Raw genomic sequence first — 25,591 nt, 5'->3', positions numbered from 1 at the left:
GCTGTGTATTATCAGAGGGGAAAGCAGAAAGCAAGAAGAATGTTGTGTTCGATCAGAGACAACTTTTTCCCTTTCTCTCTTTAAGTTTTTTGACCAACTGATTTGTAAGTAGCGTGGGGTTTCCTTGGCTGTGATGCCATTAAGTGGAATTTTGATAAAGTGATTCAGCCTGGGGATGGCTTTAAGTGCCTGTGTCCCACTTCTGGTACTTCTGTGCTTCTAGTTATGTTGATAGGGTGGCTTTATATTGTTGTTAATCACTCTGTGCATTTGCAGGATTAGTTCAAAACTAAGAATGATATCCAAATATGACACTCTTAAACTAAAAGCAGTGTAAGTTTGCAATGGGAGAGCAGAGGGAGGAAGCAGTACAGCAGTATGTTCCTTTGAATTTGAGGTGTCAGTGTTCATGTTCAGCTGAGGCCTTCAGCATGTGGAAAAGACAAATCCTACTGGTGGTAGTGGCATCAAACATCAGAAGTAATTTCCCTTTAAGAGATTAGGGAATGTGGATCAAATTCCTTCAACAAATCTATAGTTTAAAATAGAGGAGAGAGATAACCTCTTGTTTTTAGGCTATTTGCTTATTTTAGCTTTTGAACTGTCATGCAAACTTGTGTTTTCCTATTCTCTAAGTATACCAGCTGTCCTTTGTGGTCTGCCAGCCCTGTGAGACCCTACATTGCCATCTTCTGCCCACCAATTCGGTCTTGTCTTCACCTGCCAAACTGATCTCACTATCCCCAGAACCCTGTATCTTTTTATGTACTCCGTAAAGAAGATAAAAGAATTCACTAGAGTCAGCATTAGACTGATGTAGTATTCAATTTGCTTTGCAAACTGTTGCCTGACGCGGGAGATGCTGATCCTGGTCCAGGTGGTGCAGTGCTGCTGAAGCCTGCCCATGCCTCATTCAGATGGAACAACCAGCAGAGTCTGCTTAGGGCTTCCCACCAGTCTGACTGCGAGTGTGCGGTTGGAGAAGCTCAACGTGTGTTTCAGGAGGCAGCTGTGTCCCTCTTCTGTCCCACAGCAGCTCACAGCTGTGACCCTTCCCCTTGCACCCTCAAAAAGTGCAGCAGTAGAAGCAGCTGGAGCAGCAGCCTGGGCTGTTGGGCAGAAGGAGCAAAGCCAGTGTTTTGGCTTATAGGAAGCTGTTAAATTGGCCATTTCTTCAACATAAACATCGCATTTCCTGCCTACCTGGAGGTCACCACACAGCTGGTCTGGAGCATCTGTTCTTCCATCTCCCTGACCTCCTAGATCCTCACCCAGATTGTAGTTATTACTGGTAGGGGCTGTTTGTAGAAGAGGTACTTGGTAGAATGAATATTTCTAATTTTACCCTTGTCTAGGAAGGAATATTGTGATGATGCGTCAAGCTGCACTTCTAGGGTTAAATGTGTCCTTGACATGCATATCTAAAAATAGAAAAACTTCAGCTCTCGACAAGGTAGAGCTGCAGCATATCTCGAGGCCTTTTTTCTGTCCTTAACGTAGAGGATCTCATAAGTGGATATTATGTTCTGCCTATTTTCTTTTCTTCTCTAATGTCTGTAAGTGCATCCATCAACTACTGATGACTCTGCTGACCTAGACGCCATCTACTTTTCTTGCCTTTTTTCCTTGCTTTAAACAAAAGCATGACAATATAGTCTGTATCTAATGGTTTTAGAACTGCTATTAATTCATCTTTCATTCAAGGCTGATTGCTTTCAATCTTAGCAGTACACTTTCGATTGTGAAGGATTTTGTAAATGTATTTTCATTATGAAAAGGTAGATGCGACTGAACTTCAGCATACCTATGCCAATAATACAGTCTTTTATCTAAATAAGGCTTCTGTATAGGTTTGAAGATGTATTTTTAAATAATCAATATCCTTGCCGCTTGAACAGAAAAGCTTTTTCTGGAGATAAAGACTATCACAATCGTATGTTCTACTTCAAATATAAGACTGTCTCAAACTTACTTCTTTTGGTGACTCAGAATTTACGCCTTTTTTCAGGTTTGTCCTAAAGAACAAATATCTTTATTGTCAACATTTCAGCACTAGATGGTGATTTGTGAAGTTGATGAGGAAAACTGAACATGTTGTTCCATGTACTAAGCTTTCCTGAAACCTTTATTGTTGACTGCAGAAGAAGAATCTGAAGTGCTTGTTAATGTTCATGCTTATTAAACTGTCACTACTGTTTTCTTTTTTCTGTAGGGAAGGCTACTTTATGGCTTGCAAACTATAGTTAATTGTCCATAGTAACTAGCAGCAGATTATTTCAGAAAAGTTTTTTTGCCTGAATAATTATCAGGTTTGTTTTCCATAGCTGTTGTTTCATGTTCCCTTAACTCGCTGATGAAACAATTTAGTATTGGAAGGGTTTCGTTTTTAGAAGTATTTTTGAAGGGGACAAAAAATAAAGAATGGTGCCAAATGAAATGCTTAGATCTGGTGGGTGTTCAGCATGTTGATTAAACACCCAAATTCAGATGAAATTCGATTAGTTGTACATATTGCCCCTTCTGCCTTTTGCTGGGAGGAAAACAGTATAAGATATTACCTTTTTCTTTCCTGTTGACTTTTGCTCCCCCTCCCTGGTTTCCAGGTTCCAAAGGACACAAAATGCTGATAAAAGCCAAAAAGAAAAATAATTGGAAAGGAGGTTGTCTTAGCCTTCGATTCCAAAAAGAAAACTGTATAATGTAGTCAGGTTATGTCAACAGTCCTGACATTTAGGGGGGGGAAAAAAACCACCGGAATGCATCCTGTTGTTGTGCTCTAAAATATTTTATGCAAATTACAAGTGATTCTAAAAACACAAACTGAACAGATGAAACTGAACTCGAAAATTAAATTAGCTCCTGGCACAATGATGGCAAGTAAAACCAGCTTATTGTTGATGACATTCTTACTTTACAGTGTTCATCATCTGCTTCCTTCCATACCCCTGTGCCATGGTCAGGGTTTTGTTCTGGGCTTGGGGGTTGTTTCCTCCCACCCCGTTGTTGTGTTGTTTTGTTTTTTTGACAAACCTGGTTCCCTTCAGGGTGTTACAAAGGTTTCTGCTGGGTTGGGGAGGGTCAGGATGGAGTGGCAGTGTGTCCTGGCTGAACGGAGCTGACGATGGAGCACCCCATTTAGTGGTGTATCTCCTGCAGCAAGTCTCAGTCCGCAGCCCCTGCTTTCTCTCATTTTATTGAGTTGACCGCTCAGTTCTTTGACTTCCATGAGTTGATGATCAATTTATCGTCCAGCTGAATTATCTAACTCTGGCTTTTATTAGTGATAGAGTACTCCCTACTAGCTGGTCATGACCAACCAGTGAGAACTGTCCCCCTTGGCAGCATTTCCTTGTTAATTTGGCTTATTTTAATCACTTGGCCATTCCGGCTGTATTTATCGCTTTGCTGCGGTTGCTGCTGAGAGAAAAGTCTGTGGAAGTGCAGTCTACATGGAGCTATCAGGAGACTGGATCAGATTAGGAGGAGGAACAGGAGATGATACCAATCTGAAAGAGTAGTAACCTTAAGAACCAAATGTGTTTTGATTTTTCACCACTTCATCAGCTTTACCAAGTGCTTCAGTTTGTCCTAATGTGTAAGAGATGAGAACTGGGTGATCTTACAGTGAAACAGGAGACTTGGTTGCGGTTTGTTTATTTGTTTTGTTGTGGTTGTTGTAGTTTTTTTGTTTGTTTTCTTCAGGAGAAAGGTAGAATCCAGTGCAATAATTACAGGAACAATAGAATGGGGAGCAGTGAAATTATCCATTTCTTAGCATGGGATATACGACTGAGCAAAAAGGATCAAAAGAAAAAGCTGAGGAAGGTATAGGCTGCAGGTATAGTAGGTGTATGGTGGAGATCACGCAAAGTAGAAGAATATGTGCAGCAAAAGGGAATTTGACTGCGGAAGGTGAAATAAAGTGCAAAGGAAGAATAATTTATAGGATGAGTCTGAATACCCCACTGTATTTATAAGTCTTAGAACTGAGGAAGAGAGGTAAAATCAGAAAATTGTTGCTGCTGCATGCAAATACACTAGGAGAATAAAACGTCTGTGCTGACACAATCAAGTAGGACTATAAAACAAAGTAGAACTTGAAATTTTTCTATGTATTAGAAAGTTTCTCTTACAATTTTGTTAATGGATATTAATCTGCCACATGTACAAACAAATTGAGTACAACCTCTCCCTTAGAAAAGCTCATATTGTTTTTTTTTCTTTTAATCCTCTTATAAACAGATTGATAAGGATTATTGTATAAAAACAGCAAATTGAGTTTCATTGACCTTTGGAATATTCGTAGGATCATAGAATAGTTTGGGTTGGAAGGGACCTTCAAAGCTTATCCAGTCCAAGCCCCTGCAATGAGCAGGGACATCTTCACCCAGATCAGGTTGCTCAGAGCCCCATCCAGCCTGGCCTTGAATGTCTCCAGGGATGGGGCATCTACCATCTCCCTCAGTCTGTCCTCACAGCAGAGCTGTTCCAGCCCTCTGACCATTTCTGTGGCTCCTCTGGCCCCTCTCCAGCAGGTCCCTGTCTGTCCTGTGCTGAGGGCTCCAGAGCTGGACACAGGACTCCAGGTGGGGTCTCACCAGAGCGGAGCAGAGGGGCACAATCACCTCCCTCCACCTGCTGGCCACGCGCCTCTTGATGCAGCCCAGGATACAATTTGCCTTCTGGGCTGCAAGCACACATTGGCGGTTCATGTTCAATCTGTCATCCACCAGTACCCCTAAGTCCTTCTCCACAGGGCTGTTCTCAATCCCTTCATCCTCTAGCCTGTATTGATACCGGGGGTTGCCCCGATCCAGCTGCAGGACCTTGCACTTGGCCTGTTGAAGCTCATGAGGCTCACATGGGCCCACTTCTTGATCTTATCCAGGTCCCTCTGGATGGCACCTTGTCCCTCGGATGTGTCAGCTGCACCACTCAGCTTGGTGTCATCCGCAAACTTGAAATATAAAAATATAAGTGATAAGCTTTGGATATGTTACTGATGTTTTAATTGGTGAAACAATACAAAGCAAAAAACATGTGTGAATATTTCTTTTATACTTTCATTTTCAATATTAATTATCAGAAGTGGTTCTTATGTTTGTTAGTGAAGGGTTTAAGGACCAATGAATTTTGGCCAACTTACTAGAAAAGTTATTCTAATCTACTGTTTTTATTTTCTCCAAATATATATTTCTACTGTGTATTATGCCTGAGTTTAGAAGTGATCCTAAAGGTTATTTATGATTATGCTAGCCAATAGAATCAGAACCACTTGTGGATATTGGTAATATTTTCTTGTATGTCAGGAAACAGCCTTTTCTTATGTCCCTCTGCTAATAATTGTGTCATAAAATAAAAGGTTATAGTGCTGTGTTCAAAGAAATAAAACAGCAGTAGGATAAAAGTGAGGAAGATACTTCCACCTCCATGTAATCTGTTCTGTGAGAACATGGAGAGATACTTAATCTCATGTAAACCTTGAAGCTTTCAGGAATTGTGAGGTGATTGAATCTTGTCTAGGGACAGTTCACAAGTGTTCGATTTCAGTGGAGAATCCTTGTTCACTAAGGAGGTTTTAGAAACATGTCCTCATAAACAGCTGGTAATGAAATGGTAATTTATAATTGTAAAGTGGTTGTATAGCAGCTACATACAAGGGGGGGGAGCAGCTCCACGTTGGAAGCTTCAATGACAAAGTGAAACGGGAGAGAAATAGGAAGGTGAGGGAGCCTGACTGCTGGAACGTGCCTTGTGACTGGGCTGTCTCGTGAGCCGCGAGCAGAACAGCTTAAATGGCTCACAAGATACAGGACAGGTGAGCAGGAAAACGTGAAAAGTACTACACATCTCCCAGAGAAAGCTGGATTATTTGGAAGCCCCATGCGGTGCCTTGCAAAACTGTCTGGGTCTGTCAAAATGCGGCCTGTCAGTAGATGGTGCTCTTTATATCAGCTATTTACTCATGCTGCCTGTGTTTGGCTGTGTTTTCATGTAAAAGGTCTGGTAACATTCCTTAACAGTTCATTTCTCTGAATTCTGATGTCTTGGAGATTAGAAAACGAAGGCTTTTGAGAGACTGCCAGAAAAACAAAGCGTTGACAAAGTTCCTTTGAAACATCCTCCATCCTTGAATTTTTTCAACAACTTTTCCTTGTGAACGTGTATTGTTTTGAACTTGGAGAAATTCAGAAGCTTCCAGCGTAAAAACCTTGAACAAACATTGTGGACTGGAGAATATATAGCAGATTAATTCAGTTTGGCAGCTGACCTGTAAGACACTGCAGTAATGTGGTCTGAAATAAAAATGCAAAGCAGATTTGGCAAGTCATTTGCAGTTCTAAAGTTTTCTTCTGCATATTAACTTTGTAGTTTTACCTGCTGTTTCTGGATAGATAGGAATTAGTTTATTTTTAAATGTAATGCTTCTTAGAAAGGGCTTAAATGAATCAATGCAATTTTGAGTTTTACCTGGAGTCATTTATTCATCAGTAGTTGGATGGATATAAAAAGCTGCATAAAAATGAATATTTCCTAATTAATGTGATTGAAGTATTACTAAACCTGCCTCAATTTTTTTATTATTCAGAAAACATGCCATCTCTGGAGGAAAAAAGCTAAATGTGTTAATTGTGTAAAAATATCACCTGCCAAAGGCTGCTGTTGAGACGAAAGCCCTGATCTGGGAGGCAGAGCCCTGGGGAATCTCAGATCCCTGAAGGTGCGTGTGTGTCTTTATGCAGTGGGCTGTGTATAGAACATCAGCTACTTAACCAAGAGTTAAATTTTGGCTTGTGAGAAGAATTTGCCTCTGGAGTGAATCTTGAGAGCTGCCCACTGCCTGACACTACTGGTCTTCTGCAGACAGAAACTGAAGGATTAGCATGAATTTTTCATGTAATCTTGAACTGCAAGCAAATGGTCCAAGAAAGAGAAGGGAACAGAGTTCCTTTCAGAAATGTAATTAAAATATTTCTAGTTCTTATTCAGGGCCAGTCTGTCTTTTCAGCACGTTGATTTAGATATCACTTCATAGATCTCTCTCCTGAAAGGATATATATTGTATGTACTCAACACATTACAGCAGATGAATATTGTTCCTCACAATGCTTAATTTACGTTCTCTCGACCCTCCCTTCGCGTTCATCTCATTATGACTGAAGTTCCTCATAGCAAGGTCTAGTGGGCATAATATTTTTGTTGAAAATCTCAGCTCCGGATTTGTAGGGACATGTCACAGCTGCCTTCCCTAGGAAGATGTTGCCGGGACATTTTGGGCTGGATTTACAAATGGTACCTGGAGCCGAGGATGCAAATCTTCACTTGACTGGCATTCCTGCCCTGCTGGGACTTTCCTGGGAAAGTCCCATTTTCCCATGAATGGCCTGATCTTGAAGATTCGTTCAGAGCATGGCAACAATTGAGCCTCTGCCTTCCCTCCCCCGCCCCCTCCTCGAATCTGGTCTGCTAAGTCCCACCTGTGTGGACTTCATAGCTCCAAATTTTCAGGTTTTTGAGCAGAGATGGTGCTTCTGTTTCCTTTTAAAATAAGGACAAGCTTCTGACCTTTTGCTTTCGAGTTGATTTGCTGCACTACAAGAAGAGATGCTTCCTGGGAGTGAGGTGTCTCCCTTTGGCCTGGGCTGGCCTTGATATGAATATGGGACTTGTGCTCTGTGGCTTTTTCTGTATCTTCTTGTTGGCTGACTTAGGCTGCTTCCTAGCCAGGAGGGGCTGGCCTTCATCAATCTCAGTCTGAGGCTTTTTGCTTTCTCTAATAAAGGGGATAAAAGGGCATTGTAGTGCTTAAGCTCTTTTGATGAATATAGGACTTCATAGGGATGATAAGAGAATACAGAAATTCCCTTATTAGGGAGAGAAGACTAGCTTCTCAATAGTAATTAGCAAGAAATTACATTGACGTCAGAAGTCTGCGCTTTGTTTTGAAAAATAAGTGTATCTGCCTTCTAGATATTTATTTAAGTTGAGAAATCCATTATGACCTCCTACACAGGCATTGCAACACTACTGCATGAAGCAGATGGCCGGGTGAATCTGCCGCTTCTGTCCACTTTTGCCTCTCTTCCTCTTCCTTTGCTGGAAGGGGAAGCAGGAGGTTGATCCCTCAGCTGAGGCTCAGAGACCTTGTCTTATTTGTACTCATGTACACTCTGGCCTATAAAGTTGTTCTTCTCAAAATGTATTTGGCTCAAGAGAACATAGTTAAGAGTCAAATGGCAAAGATATCTAGAAAACTTTGGTTGCTGTTGGGGTATAAAATGTCTTGGCTGCTGTGCTTGCCTTCTGCATATGAATGAGCCCATCCATAAAGACTGAAAGTTGGCATGGAAAGGTAATGCTGCTTCTTACAGTGCGAGCCTCTTAATTGGCACATCTGCTGGAAACAAAGGTGCCAAAAATGTGATTCACTCGGAAGGAGTAAACCTTGTAAGAAAGAAACCTGTCGTTATTTAATAGGGATGAAGATCCTCTCAGGATGTTAGATGTTCTCCCTGTACAAATGTACTGCTGTTGAGCTAATGGTGGAATTAACCTCACTACCTGTTAACGCTGAAGTAACATTTTCTTTTATAGCTCTTCTTATATAAAATGCTTCACTGTCTGTGTGTTTAAGATCAAAAATGGACTGTACCCTTCACCTCTGACATACAGCAGCTATTAAAAAAGGTCTGGAAAGACCAGAGTACTGCTTTGTACAATCCACCCCCCCCCCTTTTTTTTTTTCTTCTCCATTAAAGAAAGACCTATTTGTATTATAGTTGTATTCCTAGTAAAGAAACTTAATTTTTATAAGCTTGGAAGTTTCTACCCTTAAGCTACACGTCATAATTTTTAATTGACACATTTCAGTTCATATCCATGTTAGCATGGATAACGTGAATATGAAACAGGTACATTTGAAACAGTCACAGTCCTGTCCAGTTCTTCTCATTTCAAGGCAGTGTGTTTGTAATTCTTATTGATAATTATTGATAATTGAGTTGGTTTTGAAGGAGTCCACTTGACTGAAGAGTTGCAGGTAAGGCATCACCAAATATAAGTTTGAGTCAGAAGCATTCTCATGATCCAGAGAACAAATACAGGCCAACCAACTTCCTTTTATTCTTGTTATTGAATTTGCAAGTATAAAATCGAAACTTCATTATGTCCTTCAGGTCTTCATTTTTTTAGCTCTTGTTTTTTGCTGTTTATTTTTCTGTAATTAAAGAACAACAAGATTTCAGTGTATTATTGAAATTTTCATGCAAATTAAACATTTTTCCAGTCTAGTTTGGCCAGTGGATTTTGTTGCTGCTACAAGCTATATTTTAGCTAAATTCTTCTACATGACCATTTTTAAGTAAGTATGTGAGAGCTGCCAAGAAAGTCACTGGACCTATTTATACGCCTGTTTGTGTTTATTCTAATGAAATTCCTGATGAGTAATCTAGGTTTAGTTCAAGTGTAAATGCAACTGCCTAAGGTGCAAGTTGCAGAGGTGCCAGGATTGGTTAAAAAAAAAAGTGGGAATGGAGACTCCTTTGTAATTGTCAGGTTTGTCGTACAGGTGGGGTTTGGCTGGCGGTAGGATTTTTATTTTAATCTAGACACAGAGAAAATATTTTTTGACTAATACTGAACTTCCCCAGAAGTGGAATTTCAGTTGCTCTGACAGTATTTCTGAAGTTCGGGACAAACCCTTGGAAAAGGGGGAGCTACATTTCTGCCTTTCATCACTGGTTTAGTTATTGGATATTCCTGTTTGCCTTCCTATGCGTATCTGAATGGATTTGAACTTGCCACTTTTGCTGAGATGGGGCCCTGTCCTGTGCCTGCCACCAGCCTGAATGGAGCATTCTGTGGTGAGGACTCTTTTTTGCCGTGGGTGTCCTTTTATCCTTAAGACAGGATAAAAGACGAGCTGACCTGCAAGTTACGTGCACCGTGTCCATGGTGAATGTCTCAAGTTCTTATTCTTGGTGTAGTGGGTGGTTAAGTGCAATGAAGGACACGTGTTTATAATAAAGTTTAGTTCATTACTTGTTGTAACTTGGTATTAAAACAGGGCCGTTAATTTAAATTAATTCTGTTTCTTTGACTCAATAATGGTAGCAAGCAGGCTAGAGAAATTTGAGGAGGAGCCTTTGTCTTCATATGCACAAGGCATCCGAGCAGGGCACCTGCTGTGTGAACAGAAATTGTCCCTTCTCCAGATCCGTGCAGGACACAGAGTAGGTTTCTGTTTGTAAAAGCAGGAAGCTTTGTATTTACTTGTGAAGACTGTAATCTGTATGATAAGGTAGCGATAGTTAGAGCCCAGACTTGAACAAGTTTGAATTGGATCAGGTAAAGAAGGGGAATCAAAGCCACAGCAATGAAGTAGTATTGAATGACTGATGTATCTTGTGAAGTAGGAATCCTCATCCTGATAGAGGAACTCTGCTTCTGTGTGTCTTCTCCGAAAATATCCAAACACGAGTATTTAATTTTTGGACTGTGAGGAAACTTCTGCACCGAGCGAAATGGATCTTTAGTTTGGCAAGATTAGAAATGCAGTGTTTTTAGACGAAGCAAACTTTAAAACATTACACTCATTGGTTTGGATTTGGTTGTCAAAACCTAAAATTGATTATGCCTCTGGGCCTACTTGTGGTTTTATTTCAAGCATTGTGGGCCTGTCTGTCCCAGTTGTGGCTTTCAGGATTTTTGATAGCAATTAGGATGATGTCAGGCAAGCTTCTTGACAGTGCTGAGGAGTGCTCTGGCTTCTCCTTTCTCATCCTGACACTTCAGTTCTTCACCCTTTGCTGATAGTGCCACTGCCATTTATATCAACACCGGCATCTGCCAGTCATGATTCTTGCTTTTAGAGTGCGATATCTCTTTGAAAGAGAGTACTCTCATGGGAAATATGTCACCTTATTTATCCTTGCTTGTTGTTTTGCTACTGTCTTTATCCTGATCAGGATAATGCTCAGTAATATTTTTTGGACAACTTTATCCTTTCCTTTTGATGGTTATACTTGTGATGGCCTTAGGAGGGAGTTAAAGCCCTCTAACAACTTCCTGCTTTCCAGATCAATTTCTTTATTATCATAATTTGATTCCTTTCCCCGCTTTGCAGTCTGTCTGTAGTACACCTAAACTTGTGGCACAGGTACAGAAGGTACTGGATTGGGTCAGTCCCAGTGTTGTCTGAAAGGCAAGGTAACACATTCATCGTTCATTGGTCTTTGAACAAGTGGTGGTGCTGGGGCCCTGCAGTAGAAGTTTCTCCTTGTGGCTGCCAGAGCAGTTTTTTGGCTGGGAGAGCAATTTCCAGCACTCTGCTGGAGGAGGCAACAACGAGCAGCCAGTGGCCGACTTGGCCTTTGGGGGTGTGAAAAGGTGAAGAGACTGTTGGTGAGAGAAACGGGAGGCTGTGGGCCACTGCTGTCCTCATAGAATTGGCATTTGTTCCTCTCCTTCTCCTTCAGAAAACGGGAGGGTATGAATAGCAAATTTACTTTACAGGAGCTTCTCCACTTCTCCTGCACCTTCCATGGCTTCCCCGCCAGTCTCTGGTCTTTTCCCTGCCTGGTCCTTCCTGGAGTGGTCTGACCCAGCCCTGTTCACCTTGTGCTCGCAGCCCTGAGCTACGGCTGCTCAGGTGTCCTCGTCTCCCGCTTTAACTCTGTTCTCTCTCCCCCACGATGTCAGAGGACCTGTGTTAACAGATGAGAGCGCCCTGGGAGCTGCACAGCCTCTGAGTCTTGCTCGTGGCATCTCTATATGACTGCCATAGGAGGTCATAGATCAGGCCAGCCAGGTGCATTTTGCATCTTTCCTGGTGGAGCAAGTAAGTTTGGGGCAGCAAACGTGAGACACAAGCTTGCAACTGAGGGAATGCAAAGCGCTATCTGAAAACGCTTCCAGCACAACTGGGGAGGCTTGGTGGCCCTCCCATGCCTCTGTGGTTTTCATTCAAAGGGGACGTTGTGTGTTGCTCAGTCAGAGGTGTACGAGTCGTACAATAACTGCTGTAGTGTCTCTGTTTTAATCCTTCCTGGGTGGCATTAGGGTTTATGTCTTGGCTAAACCAAAGTTGGCGTAAAGTTAACCTTTAAAGTGTGCTTCAAACTATATTGCAATTATTTTTTTTAAAATAATGTATTTTATTTGCCATACTGATTATTTTGTTTTTCACAGTGACTTAAGTAATAAATTAGAATGTGACTGTTTGAATTTCTGATCCAATTAAAGTTTTAAACATTCAGTCTTTTATCAACATAAAAGAGAAGGTGTCTTATAGTATTTTTCTTTTTTTTTTTTTTTTAATAAGCACATTTCCTTTGGTTTTTCATTTGCGTCTCTTTTTAGGATTAAAATTCTCAATGACACAGATGGGTACCCAATACAACAGAGGTTTCAGTGTTTTTATGGGGTATCTGCTTATTATTGTAATTTTCTTATTATTTGCTGGAAAAATCTGTAAATATTACTATCTGACTATCTGAGTGTATTTCTAAACCAAAAACGTGTCATTTCCAGATACTTCAATATCATAAGATATCATATAAAAACACATTCACAAGCCTGGCTCATTTTTTCCTGTTCTTTCCAGAACAGAAACTGTCTTTTATGTTAGTCATTGATTCTGAATTCTATGTAGGCAATTTAATGTTGGAGAAGTAATTTGGAATATAAGAAAATTATTCGTATTTTCTCCGTTTCAGAAATACAACCCAAGCATGTTTAAAAATATATCATGCTTTTCAAATTTGTTGTGGGCATTGCGGCTCCTGCTGCTTCTTGTCATAAACGGTGGAGATGATGCTGTTAGTCGTGCTACTGGAGCAGTCTGAAAGATTCGACAATAACTTAGGTAACTCTTGGAGCTGTGTAGTTTAAGTTCTCTGTTATATCTATCTATATTGGATACACATAAAATTTTATTTATCTAATTTTTAAATATATCACCGGCCCTTTATAGTTTGCTTGCAGAAGGCATTATGTTTTGATTTAACAAGTATTTCCTTCTCAGCTTCACGCATGAAGTGATCTCATTTCTTTTCTTCCAGTCTCTCTGATCACAGACACATCAATGGTTTTCTGACACATTTTAATGTTTCCTGCCCCAGCTGACTCTGCATTATTCTCGGGGTGACAGGCACCCATCTCACTCTCTCTGTCCCTGTTAGGTGACAGTGACCTAATTCTTTCCTTTGCTCTTCCCATACCTCCGTCACAGCTATCACCCCCTTTCCTTCATACTGCCTAACTGGGTTAATGTAGCGGTTCAGCGCTGAGCAGTTGTACTCTGAGTTTACTCCGTGTGAAGCTTTCTTTGTGCTTGAAACGCGGCTGGCAGAGCTTCATGCAGCTGCTCTAATAAATGATGGTGCTTTTCCTTGCAGCCTTGCCTTGCTGATGTCCTTTGACCAACACAGCTGTACCAAAATTGGTCCAGCTTTGTCTTTTTCTAGTTGAACTGTAAACTTCAGAGCAGAGTCACTTGCGATGCGTGTTGGAGCAGAAATCTGCCTCAGTGCTTTGAGCAGCGCTGCTTTTATCCATCTCTGTTTCATACATGTGGGCTTTTTTAAGGCAGAAACTGTAGGGTCTTTCAATAAATTGGAATGTAAATATGCATTGACTTTGCTTGTGTGTTCAGGGTCAGTATGTTGGCAAATTGGATGTTACAAATGGTGTCAGGCAGCCTTCTTCCCGCAGCCCTGTTTGACTGAGGTCCCTGATCTCCACAATCCCTGGATTTTGTAATCTGAAGCAAATTTGTAACATGCACGTAATGTTTGGGTTGGAGAAGCTCTTTTAAAGAACTTGGCTCAAAGTATGTAAAGTAATTTTAATGAGATTGAATCCTCTGTCACTCAAAAATGCAGAAGCCTTTTCTTTCTCTTCTGGAGTGAAATGAAGCATTAGAACAGGCTGCCCAGGAAAGTGGTTGAGTCACCATCCCTGGAGGGGTTTAAAAGACGTGCAGATGTGCACCTGGGGACATTGTTTAGTGGAGGACTTGGCAGTGTTAGGTAAGTAGCTGGACTCATTGATCTTGAAGGTCTTCTCCAACCCAAATGATATAATGAGTCTACAAAGTACAATAAATAAAGACAAAGAAATTCTGGTGAATAAACTGACATTCAAACCTGGCAGCTTGGTAAACTGCACCTGGGAGGCTGAAGAAGAGTTGTAGGTTGTGGTTTAGGAAGAGCTGGGCTTGGGTGCCAGTGCTGTTCTGAACCGTGAAATACACTCTCTAGTAGTGTGCAGGCAGGCAGTTTGATTTGTTTATTTATTATTGAGCTGGTGATTTTAAGTACTGTCTTCTCTGCCCTTTGGAACAAAGACAGTATGAAATTGTGTCACATATTAAAGATGTTAGTTTTTTTCTTCTTGGGAGTCATTTTTATAGTTGGAGATACACATAGCAACAAATGGTGCTGGCAATTTAGGAGAAAGAGGTTGACACAAAATCCTGAAGAAACAGGTTTTTCTTCAAATATACAAGAAAAGATCAGAGTACTGAAGACTTTTCTTCTCATTAGATCTGTATCTGGCACATGAGTTGGCAGAGTGTTTGGCAGGATTAAAACTGTTTAAGTGCTGCCAGCAAAGGGGGATCTTAGGCTGAGTTTATATCAGGAAAATGAAAGGGGAGGCTGGACCAAAGATTTTTTTTAAATATATTATTTTATCTTAATGATTTTTGAACTATTGTTTAACTGAGCTGATAAACAGAAATAAAATAAAACATACTGTTTTCCACCTGTCTAGGTAGTTTATATATAGCTAGTGGCAGGAGACTCATTTGATAGGTATGTTTATGGTAAGGGTAATTTTCCATGGTTAACTAGCAATTTTTTTAGTATAAGATCTAGCTTTAGAGCAGGGAAAAAACTAACAAGTGAATTTTGTGGGAAAGTAGTGTATTTTTAATAGCCTTTCATTTAGAGCATCTGGTTGGAAAATATTTTGAGTATGATGTTCCAAAAATGAAAGCGACAACAATAGACTTTTTATAACTGTTGCTTTAAAAACCGTATATTCTGCTAACTCATCAAGTCCTTATGAATTAGAAAATCAAACATAATGGTGATAGTGTCAGTATAAAAATGTCCTCTTTGGGCTGCAGTTACAAGTTTAAGTCAAACATGTTTCAGCCATAATTCTGCACACCAGACAGGAAAAATTCAGCATGTATGTTTGCTGTGCAGTGTTCTGTATATTACACGGCATAACAGCGACATTTGAAACCACCTTTCGATTCTACACGCGCAGAGGGAAATGTTAAATTTGTACGGAAATTGCTGATGAACTTGTTCTTCAGATATTTAACATGATGGTGCTTAAACCTTTTAAGAGGAGAATAGTTGCTGAACTGAAAAGAGCAACCTCTTAGTTAAAGCAAACATTGGCACTACGTGTGTGCTTTCAGCTAGGAATAAATAGCTTGTACATTTATAGCTAGCTATATGTATTTGTATACAAATATTTGTAAATTAAGTATTTTTATGTTGTACAAGAAAAGCTCTTAACAATTTATTTTTGAAGGGCTAACAGACTTTACTCTAGTCTTCAAAAGATCCAATGCTTAAGAAATATCTTCAAATTCAAGCCGTAACTCAAATAAAAATACACACTGAAGTCCTGACCCTGTTGTTCAGCGATTTCAATGGAATCCAAGAGACTGCTTGTGCTCTCTGGCTATTTTTACTTGTTTTTTCATTTGCTCTGTTTGTGAAGGACACACACTTATATACGCACGTAATACAAATCAGCTGATACCATGATGTTGGGTTCTTCATTGGAATTCAGTTTCTGCTGTGACTCGGACAGCAGTAACAAGTCGGGTAGAGGAGTTCAAGGAGGAGCCGGTTGCACGAGGAGCAGTGAGGGGGCACTTGCTGCCCCTGCAGGGTCGTCCCTTCTCCAGACCCTGGTGGTGTCCAGAGCGCGTTCTGCAGTGCAGGGTCCTGACGTGCTGCTCGGAAAGGGCAGCGGTGGAACAAGCACTGGCCTGGTTACAGTGCCGTGTCAGCACCGCTGGAAATGCCTTGTTTCGTGGGCGCTGAGTCTGTCAGTCAGGTTGCCACTTGCTGCAGAAGGGGGCAGCTAAAGAGGAGAATCAATTATTTGGGACGGTTTCGTGCCTTATTGTGATACCTCTAAATGTGGGTGGTGCCGATCAGTGTGTTTGAAACAGGATTCATGTTTCCGGCGAGTGTATTTTTGTTCAAAACAACTATAATTTTCCTGCTGTTTATTGAACTTCTACCCAGACAATGAAAAAGAGATAGGGAAAATTTAGCATGAGAAATTCAAGACATTTACCCATTGGAATTTTATCTCTGCCATATTCCCTGGCCCTAACTTAATATCTTTGCATGATGGACTTAACAGGACATGCAGAGCAGTGGCTTAAAACTGCTTCAGTCCTTTGGGATTCTAGTAATGAAAAATTTCGAAGCAACTTTGAAAAAGTCTGTCTGCCAAAGTACATCTGTGTAAATGCTGGGATACACCCTGGCTGGCAATATCGAGGGAATTTGCCATGAGTCCTAATGGAGAAGAATGGTTGAGATGACATTCCCCTTCACCCCAAATTTGTACAGAAAGACGTCTCTTGAACCTTCCAAACCACCGAGGAGCTGGAGGACAGGTATTCCGAATGCACAGCCTGGCAACAAAGATACTTTAATTTATTTTGTAGTCTCAGTTCTTTGACAAAATCATGAAATAAACAGATACATTGGTGTTCACACCCGCTTACATCAGCGATGTCCAATGTTAAACATTTATTGTTGGTAATAACTACCCATCTATTTGAGATTTTCTTAGTCTCCTGGGCAAAAAAACCCAAAAACCCAGATGAAATCACTTTGAATATTTTTCTTCTTTTTTGTTGTTTTGCCTACTTTGACAAGAGGCTTTAAATCCCTGCAATTCAGATCATCAAGAACTCAGCGTTTTCGTATGGTTAAAAAAAAGAGTGTACGTACAAAGGTGAATTGCTTTATTAAATGAAATGTGACTTTATACATATGACAGTGCAACTGACAATTTATGGTTGTTTTATGTATAAACTGTTAATCTGTTTGTTCAGATAATCTGTTATAAAATTGAATTTTCAGGGAAATAGTGAACAGTGGTCTTTTAAAAATGTGTTTATCAAGAAGAAACTTTTAAGCAGGAGTCCTATTTATTTCACATAACGGGGATTGTAGGAGGGTTGAAGGTTAAAAGGAAGCAGAAAAACGAGAAGTGCTTGTAAACATCACTGGAAGCGGGGACGCTGTCAGCCGAGATGCTCGGTACGGACCGCCCCCCCAGCTGTGCCTGCGCCCCTGTGCAGTCTCCTTTTCCCTGGCAGAACACGGCTCTAAGCTTGTTTGCACTGAAGGGCTTTGTTGCAAGGTCTTCTGGAATTGTCACTGAGGAACACACCTGGCCTGAGCTGAGGATGCTCCTGCTTGTCCATGGTTGTATCCAGACTGCGACGCCACCGTACAGCCCTCTGGTGAATCCGAAGCCTTCAAAGGCTGCAACTACTGCCCCTCGGGTGCAGAGCTGGTCATTCTTTAAACTGTTATTCAAGTAAGACATCGTGCAATATGTTTCTTTGATGCAAGGAACACATATGCAATGCAAAGTAACGTTAAAAAAACCTTTCACTGTGTAGGATTCCTGGGTGATGTATTTGAACAGCTGGGTCTTGTGTAACATGCAGGTAATTATTGGATATCTGCCAGCCAGAGCAGCTCCCATCTCGCATTTCTTATTTTAGTATCTTATATAGACATCACAGATTATTTCTGAAACGTGTGTGGCCTAAACATCATTTCTGTTCATCATTTTTGTGTTTGTAGTCTGGGACTGTGAAGCTGACCAAGCCTGTGGCGTTATGGACCCAGCAGGATGTCTGCAAATGGCTGAAGAAACATTGCCCTAATCAGTATCAAATCTACAGTGAGTCATTCAAACAGCATGACATAACTGGTAAAGTATGCACTATCAGACATATTTCACTTGCTTAAAATGTGGCAAATTGTTTTACTTTGTTGCTAATAGATTGTGACTGTGCGCTGTGGACTTCTTGCTGATTGTATGACTGGAGTTACAAGGTTTAGAGCAGGAGGAATACACCACCTTTCATAGGATGCGATAAGTGATTTCCCCATCTCTCTAAAAGATAAATTTCACATTATTCAGGGTTAGTATAATGAGGAAAGAAGTCGGTCTGTATGTGGGTAAGCGCCACGCCCTGTTCATTCCAAATAAATTAAAAAAGCCCCAAACGTTAAGAAATGTCCTATGAGGAAACAAGTAAATGAGTTTCTTTCCATGGAGGTGTTTCACCTTGAGTTCATATTCTTTTTTGCCCTCCTCCCTTTTTTTTTTAATTGAACTTGGAGTCCTTAACACGTAGGATGGGAAGCAAACCCAACTGAGCCTCTCCCTAGGGCTGAAAGAGAATCAATACAGCAAGTTGTTTTCTGACAGATGTTTGTTTAACTTTGTTCTGGAAAATTTGCAATGGAGGAGATGTTCACATATCTCTATTCCAATAATTTATGGTCTTTAAAGTTGGTATTTTCCTATTGTCAATCTAAAATATTATTTCCAGCCGAATAAACTGATTTCTGTCCCAGGCGTAGCTCAAGTACGAACAATCATTTTCTTGCAGTCTTTCCTTTATTGGATAGGGGGTTTCCTGCTTTCACATACTTCCTTTGTCTACTCTAAAAATTATTTGTTTGTTCTATCATGGTTTATCCCCCAAATACCCACAGGACCTCCAAACCTTTAACAGTTTGTGTCTTGTCTTACAAGAACATATTTAAAAGCATCATTATATTTTATTTTCCTATTTACTTCAGAGGTTTGTATTGATTTTGTTGATCTGTTTGACTTGTTAACTCCTACTCGGTTTGCTGTAGTGGTATTTTAACTGACCACTTTGTGGTCAGCTGAAATTTGTTCTCTGAAGTGGTAGTATACAAAAATGGGAATGGGCATTCAGCCATTTAATATCAACCAGAAGTTTGAGTTTCACATACAAGTCTCGGTCTTAACAATAATGTACTGTTAACTAATGTGTGTTTCAGTTAGTGTCTTGTTCGTGTACTTGTGGTGTTTCAAATTTTCCATTGATTCCTGTTGCTACTCTTTACTTCCTGATAATATATGAACGACTGCAAACGTGGCAAACTTAACTACCAGTATTTGTTTACTATGTAGCCATGAATACGCGCACATACTCATATGTGAGAGGTGGTTTGTATTGGTTTGGTAAGCGTTGAGTTTTAGTGCGTAACCATTGTGCCCATTTCCTCTAAGTCATCAGCCCTGAACGCAGCCCATAGGAATGCAGCCTGGGTCTCCACCCATGTGTACAGAGCTGACTGCATCCAGAGCGCTACCAGGAACAACTGAAGCTATTTCTTAATGTTTTCTGGTACTGTTTTACCGACATATCGTCTCTTTTTAGAATTAAGACACGGCGAGATAAAGTTGAAAGGAAAGTTGTTTTCATTCCAACATACATGTAGATGGAACCTGGTAGTTTCGTTGCAGATGTGCACAACATCGAACCTTACAGACCTCTGTGAAAAAGAAGAATCAAGATCAATTCTTCTTACTTTACACAAAAGAAGTATGAGGAAAATATTAGTATGAGTGTTAGAATGTAAGTCTGCAGGAAAGAAAATCAGTTCAGTAACTACCAAAGAAAAGAAGAAATGCGATCAATGTTTGTACGGCTTTTATAAAAGTATGTTGTGATAATATTATGAGTGAAATCAATAACTCAGGAGGATATTTCCAGTGCTCTTGGTCCCTGTGACTCCGATTATTTGAAATCTAATAAGGGGATAGAACAGTGGATTTGTGGCTCAGAAAAAGTAGAGCATGAAAGGAGCATGGAAACTAATGTGAAGATTAAGCCAAAGTATTGTAACTGTTTCCAGATATGGTTATGGAAAAGTGATGTGATTGTTCAAAATTTCTCAGGAATTAAAGTGACTTTACAGGCTGCTTTGATATGGGAAAATATGATGGAAAAGAACTTGAAGAAAGTGACATGAAAAGGATATTTAAACTTTATTTGAAGATAAAATCTAAGTCATGGTCATAAGCCAGGAAAATAGTCTCAGGCAAATATATCTAGCAGTTGTTAACCGTAGGTGTTGAAAAACGCAGCATTTTACTTGGGACTGTTAGTTGCTGATGACAGTTATTGAGTTGGGGGCAAAAAAGCAACCCAAAATGTCCTTTCCTTTGTGGAGATTTTATACCTTTTTACTACTCCTGACAAAGAGCAGCTGCAGATGTGTAAGAATAAAATGCTTATCTGGTGATCTTGAGGATGCCATGGGACGCAGTGTACTCTCATCAGATTTGTGGGTGACACCAAATTGGGGGTAACAGTTGACAGACTCAAGAGCGGGGCAGCCGTTCGTAGGGAGCCTGGCCCAGGGACCAGACTCGGCTGGAGGAATGTGCCAATAGGAACCACTGGAAATTCAACAACTGCTCTTGGCGTTTGCACCAGTGCGAGTGGACATAACGAGTTGCTCTGACTGGCCAGCTGTTTACACTCATTTGATACCAGTATAATTCAGGGGGCAAAGCTGAGAACTGGACCTTGCTTTCCGTGTGCATTTGTGGATTTGAATTTGCCAGGCAGCAATACTTTTAAATGACTAGGAGTTGTTGAGAGATGAGCTGTTCTTTGATGGTGTTATCCTGTACCATTTTTTTTGCAATGTCTCAGCATTAAGCAGCGCAAGACTGGGCATAGAATGACTAAGGAATAACCATTTTGGTGAAAATGGTCCATTGACAAAGTAATAAAGATGATGTCCAAGTAACTGCTTATTGATGCATGATTTGTTGAAAGAAAGGAAGGAAGGAAAGAAAGAAACCCTGCTTCACGTCTCGTTTTTACACCATGTTCCCCAGTGTGCTAATGTGTGTCTAGAGAGCATGAGGTTTTAGTGCTATGATCATTAAACAAACCTCATTCTGTCAAAATAATACCCTAGAGGTACCTTGGTCCAAGTGAAAGAATTTCGTAGGAGGTGCTTGAAAGGGCTCAAGCCTTTTTAAATTAAACTTTTAAGGAGGAAAGGAACAGGACTCAAGAAAACCTCTTTTTAGTTTTATAAGGGACCAGAGCTTATGAATATTCATTAAATACCAAGTGGCACCTCGGAAAATGAAATATATGCTACTGAAAACCTGCTGCAAATAACCTTAAAATCTGGCTAATTCTGTAACCTCTAAAGGTGCTGGCATTAAAACAGCTTTGTTTATGAAATTCATATGAAATCTTGCTTTTAAAATCTGAATTGATTTGTTGTTTTCCCTTCAATAATATCTTTGCAAATGTTAGGTGTTTATCACATCAGCTGAAATACTCAAGTTATTTAGCATATGGGTGAAGGGATGATCTTGTGGTTTAAGAGACTAAACTGGAATTTGGAGAAATCTTGGCTCCGTTTCAGGTTACTCTGATGTTCTTAGGAAGCACACTGAATCCTCAGGGTCTAAGTTACTCTATCCATACAGAGAAGGGGCTGCTTTTTCTTATCAAAGTGTTGCCAAATATCTTTCTGATTTCCAGAAGATGCCCTTTGGTTCATGGAACTCACTGAATTTTGTGCTGTGACATGGGGATGAGAGGCGAGCAGGGGGTGTGGGAGGCCTGGGGTTCAGTCCTGCCCCTGGGGCGGGAAGGGTGACTAAAACCAGATGGCTTTATTCACCGTGTTGTGACCTTCTGATCATGCTCATCCTCCCCGTGTGTGTTTTGGCGTCTCTACAATGGTGATAAAGATACCAGTGTTGTTAAATGTGTAGGAAAGATGCTGTTTGAGCCAGCTGAGTCTTTCTGTTAGCAGGTCTGTTTCATTTGGAACAGCTTCTGCTCACTCCCTCATCCATCCCTTGGAAAGTGATTCCAACTTTATCCTTCATCCTTCCATTATTAATGAGTATCACATTGACCCAAAAACATCTCTCGTGCCAGTGACGCGGCACACCTAGTGTGAGACCAGATGCAAGAAGCGAAATGAGGTCTTGTGTAAGGTGACCTCTGTCGGTGTTCACCCCGACGCTTCCCCTCTGTGTTACTGACACCCGGCCCTCCAGAGTCTGCTCACAAACCCTACTGTAGTTACACTGCGCAAAACTACACAAATCAGCACCTCTCCTTAGCTTGTTTCATTGGACATTGTTTTATTATCCCTTATGAACTGGTCACAACCTGCCCGCTAGGTTGTTATTGGTAGAGGACTGGTTTTATGGTCGGGCGTAGGACTGGTACTAAGTGAAGAAGGTCCAGGTGTTGCACGAAGTACCTTTAAAGCATTATTAAAGTTTTGTTCACTACATTTTTCTCTGTCTGGTCCCACACCTGTAGCAAGTTCTGAACATTCCACAGCACTGTCATATATCTCAGAAAGCATCTAGTTTATTCACGGAAGAAAGGAGTTTTTAGTAGAAACAAAAAGAACCTTATTGTGTCCAAGTGGAAGGTATTTCTGATATTAGTTATCTTCCTTGTTTTGCATGTGACAGTGCTCTTCAGCACAATAGATCTCTTCTCCCAAGCAGTGTTCATCTGATAGTGGTGGTGTAGAAACAACTTCCATCTCCAGCCAGCTCTGTGAAGCTCTTCCCCTCTCTGTGGTGCAGCGCTTCAGCCGGCCTTGCCCACGGTCCTGATTTGTGCCACTTTTCCCTGCTCTTTCTGTGAGGTCTTAACAGCAGCGTTGGTTGGTGGGCTGTCAGTTCAATCCTGACTACATCCATCTGTGGTTTAAAAAATGAAATAAAATCACTGCTTCACCCTGGAGAGAGCTTTCATTCTGCTGCCTGGATAAGGTCAGACTTATTTGTAGTGTTCTTTGTGGAGCTGTGATGCTCGTGTTGGAAAATGTGAGGGACTGAAGAGTTTTCCTTGTTTCATACTTGGCTGCCCTCACATTTTTAACATGTGGAACACATCAAAGAGTGACAGACATTGGGATAAGGCTCCTGTTCGCATAATATGTGGCAACTGTTATTTTTGCATGGAAAATAATATCAGAAATATATTAATGCAACCCTGTGTTTATGTAGCATGGAATTGAAAGAAGTGAGATGAGCCAAATAGTTGGAAAGTGGAAATCTTTTTTCCTTATGCAGCCTCCTACTGATAACATTTTGGATGCACGTAATCTCTCACACTTCAGCAATGGCTCCTGGCTCTGGTTTCCAGTCGGATCGTAGCTCCTGCGACACCCAGTGAACTGCTGCAGCAGGAGGCAAAACTAACAGCTCCTGAGAGATCTGGTGTGACCAGGAAGGCTCATCTGCAGCTGCAAAGGGGCCAGTGAGGCACCTGAGTGCTTCATGGAAGTTGTAACTTAAGTATTAACATAGGACAACATTTTCTAACCAGCTGCCATGATAATGTCTTCACTGCTAAACCAGCTTGCCGCTTGTGCATAGGAGAACTAGGCCCTATATGTTTAAGAAGAAATCGCATCAATTCGTCATGAGGCAGAACCATCTTCACTTCTGTGCTCAAACCAGTGGGGAGTGTCTAATGCCATTATTTGTTACATTAAAACCTGTGTGGAAGAAGTGATATTATCATCTGTTCTGTTTAATAGGAAAGGGAACTTGCTGAAGGGTGATTGAGGCATTTTTGGCCTTGCTTGCCAATGATGTATTGTTATTGCTTCTACGTCTACTAAATTCAGAATGAACAGTTTCCATGCTCCTGCTCCATTATCAGCTGGGGGATCTGCTATGCAAGGAGCTGATGAATGTTTTACAGCATTTCCTATGATACTGGATATTTCTTGGGTCTGGCTGCTTTTCCTTGGTGTGCTCTCTGCACTTCTGACTACCTGGGAAGTTCTCTCATGGTTTCAATAAACAATTGCTCTACAGCACACTCAGAAGTGAATTGCACTCTAGCTGCCTCTTTTTCTTCACTCTGCCGCTCTATAAGAATTCAGGGAGAGCCATGGTAGCCTGATTTGCTGTAGCTTTTACTACAACCTGATGTAAAACACAGAATCCAAATCATCTTTGAACTGAAAAGTATCATTCCTGTCCTTTAGCTTCAGATTTGAAACTCCCTGTCAACTTGGCTTAGATAAATTCTTCTGTACCCTTAGAGTGTGAGCATTTAGGTGGCAGGAGAAAAAGGTATATTGCTCTTTATTTGGAGCACTGTTTACTTGCTCCCCAGTACTTTCTCCTCAAGTGCTGTCAGATGTTGGGGAATTAATGTTTCATAATTAATGCAATGATAATTGGATTATTCCTTTCCTCTAACATAAGCGTTCTTTGCAATTTTAGTTCAATCTTGTTCTGTTTATTTTAGCAAACTTCTACTTACTAGAGATAATATCATGTTTTACCCTTGTCCTTTAAAAGATCTTTGTTGTACAGTCTTTGTAAACCAGATCCACTGTGTTCTCTGCAAAGCACTGATTCACATCAGTATCGTGTAAAACTCACCTCCAGAACCTCTCACCGTGGCAGCCAGTTTCAAAATCAATTTCTGTTTCTTACTCAGAGGGAAGCTAAAAATGCGAATTAGGGTAAGATATGGAAAGCTGTATCAAATGTCTGAGCATAGCCTATTTCAGGAATTCTCAACCATATTGTAAAGCTTTGTGATATTTCCTAGTTTGCTGATAAGGCTGCACAGTGTGTCTGCAAGCAAGAACAGAGCACTGATTGTGATCCACTGACAGAGCCAAAAAGCTTAGGAGCAGATTTAGCCTTTGGGTATGTACCCTGTCTATCTGAGGTGACTCGGGCATCCAGTTTAAGTGGGATTCAGAAGATCAAGGGTAAGAGAGTAAACTGTTGAAGTAATCAGTGGAGGGGCAAGGGATGTCTCCAAGCAGATGAATTTAGTGGACTTCATATAGCTAAGAGAAGGTGTTATGAAAACACCTGTTTCCTTTGTCCACCTTCTTTTGTTCTTGATAAGCCATGCTTTTTATAAACCATTTTTTCTTTAGCTGCTTTACATGAGTATTAGTTATTAATAGTCCTAACACTGCTAAATACTCATTTTACTTCTCAGGAAGTTCTTTTTCTGCATACTTTGGAACCATCACCAACCGTTAGTGATTAGGTGGTTACTTTACCACATTCCTTGATGACTAGGCTGTGTGATCCCATCACCTAGAAGCTGGGCAGGGTGAAGCACTGTTGGTACTTGGAGACCTCCAAGGAACAGCTTGAAGCCATAGAATGTAGCATCGTTAACCTTGATCCCATCTGGTGGAAACCAGCACAGACCTGGGAGGTGTTGGAGGGTCTCCTTTCAGATGACTTGTCCTGTCGCCTGGCAAGGACTATTTGCCTTCTTGCTGTGCAGACATGAGGTCAATTTTATGGCTCAGTTGTAGGTAAGGAAAACTTAGATGGGTAAAACTTCAGTGATTAAGTGGAGGAGTTGTTAGAGGACCTTACCGTTCTTCACTTTGAAGACGTGAATTAATTCGCTGCCTAGTGGGTGTGTGTTTGTGATATCAGTGAGCAGCTAGCACTGATTCCCTTTATTTCGGCTTGTTAC

The 25,591-nt window shown here is 40.8% G+C and overlaps 1 protein-coding gene across 9 annotated transcripts in view; it reads left to right on the top strand.

Annotated features, from left to right (window-relative positions):
• Nucleotides 1-25,591, top strand: part of SAMD12 (sterile alpha motif domain containing 12) — a 189,912-nt gene that overhangs the window by 28,214 nt on the left and 136,107 nt on the right. For 6 of the 9 annotated variants that reach the window (XM_065054304.1, XM_065054306.1, XM_065054303.1 and 3 more), the window contains exon 3: nt 17,868-17,997. In XM_065054304.1, the coding sequence (XP_064910376.1) occupies nt 17,868-17,997 (130 nt within the window). The remainder of the gene's footprint in view (nt 1-17,867; nt 17,998-25,591) is intronic. The other 3 variants (XM_065054305.1, XM_065054311.1, XM_065054309.1) reach the window with 1 other exon arrangement.

Source organism: Columba livia, chromosome 2 (genome assembly GCF_036013475.1).
Source record: "Columba livia isolate bColLiv1 breed racing homer chromosome 2, bColLiv1.pat.W.v2, whole genome shotgun sequence".
Taxonomy (NCBI): domain Eukaryota; kingdom Metazoa; phylum Chordata; class Aves; order Columbiformes; family Columbidae; genus Columba; species Columba livia.
This window is presented reverse-complemented; position numbering and strand designations above follow the sequence as displayed.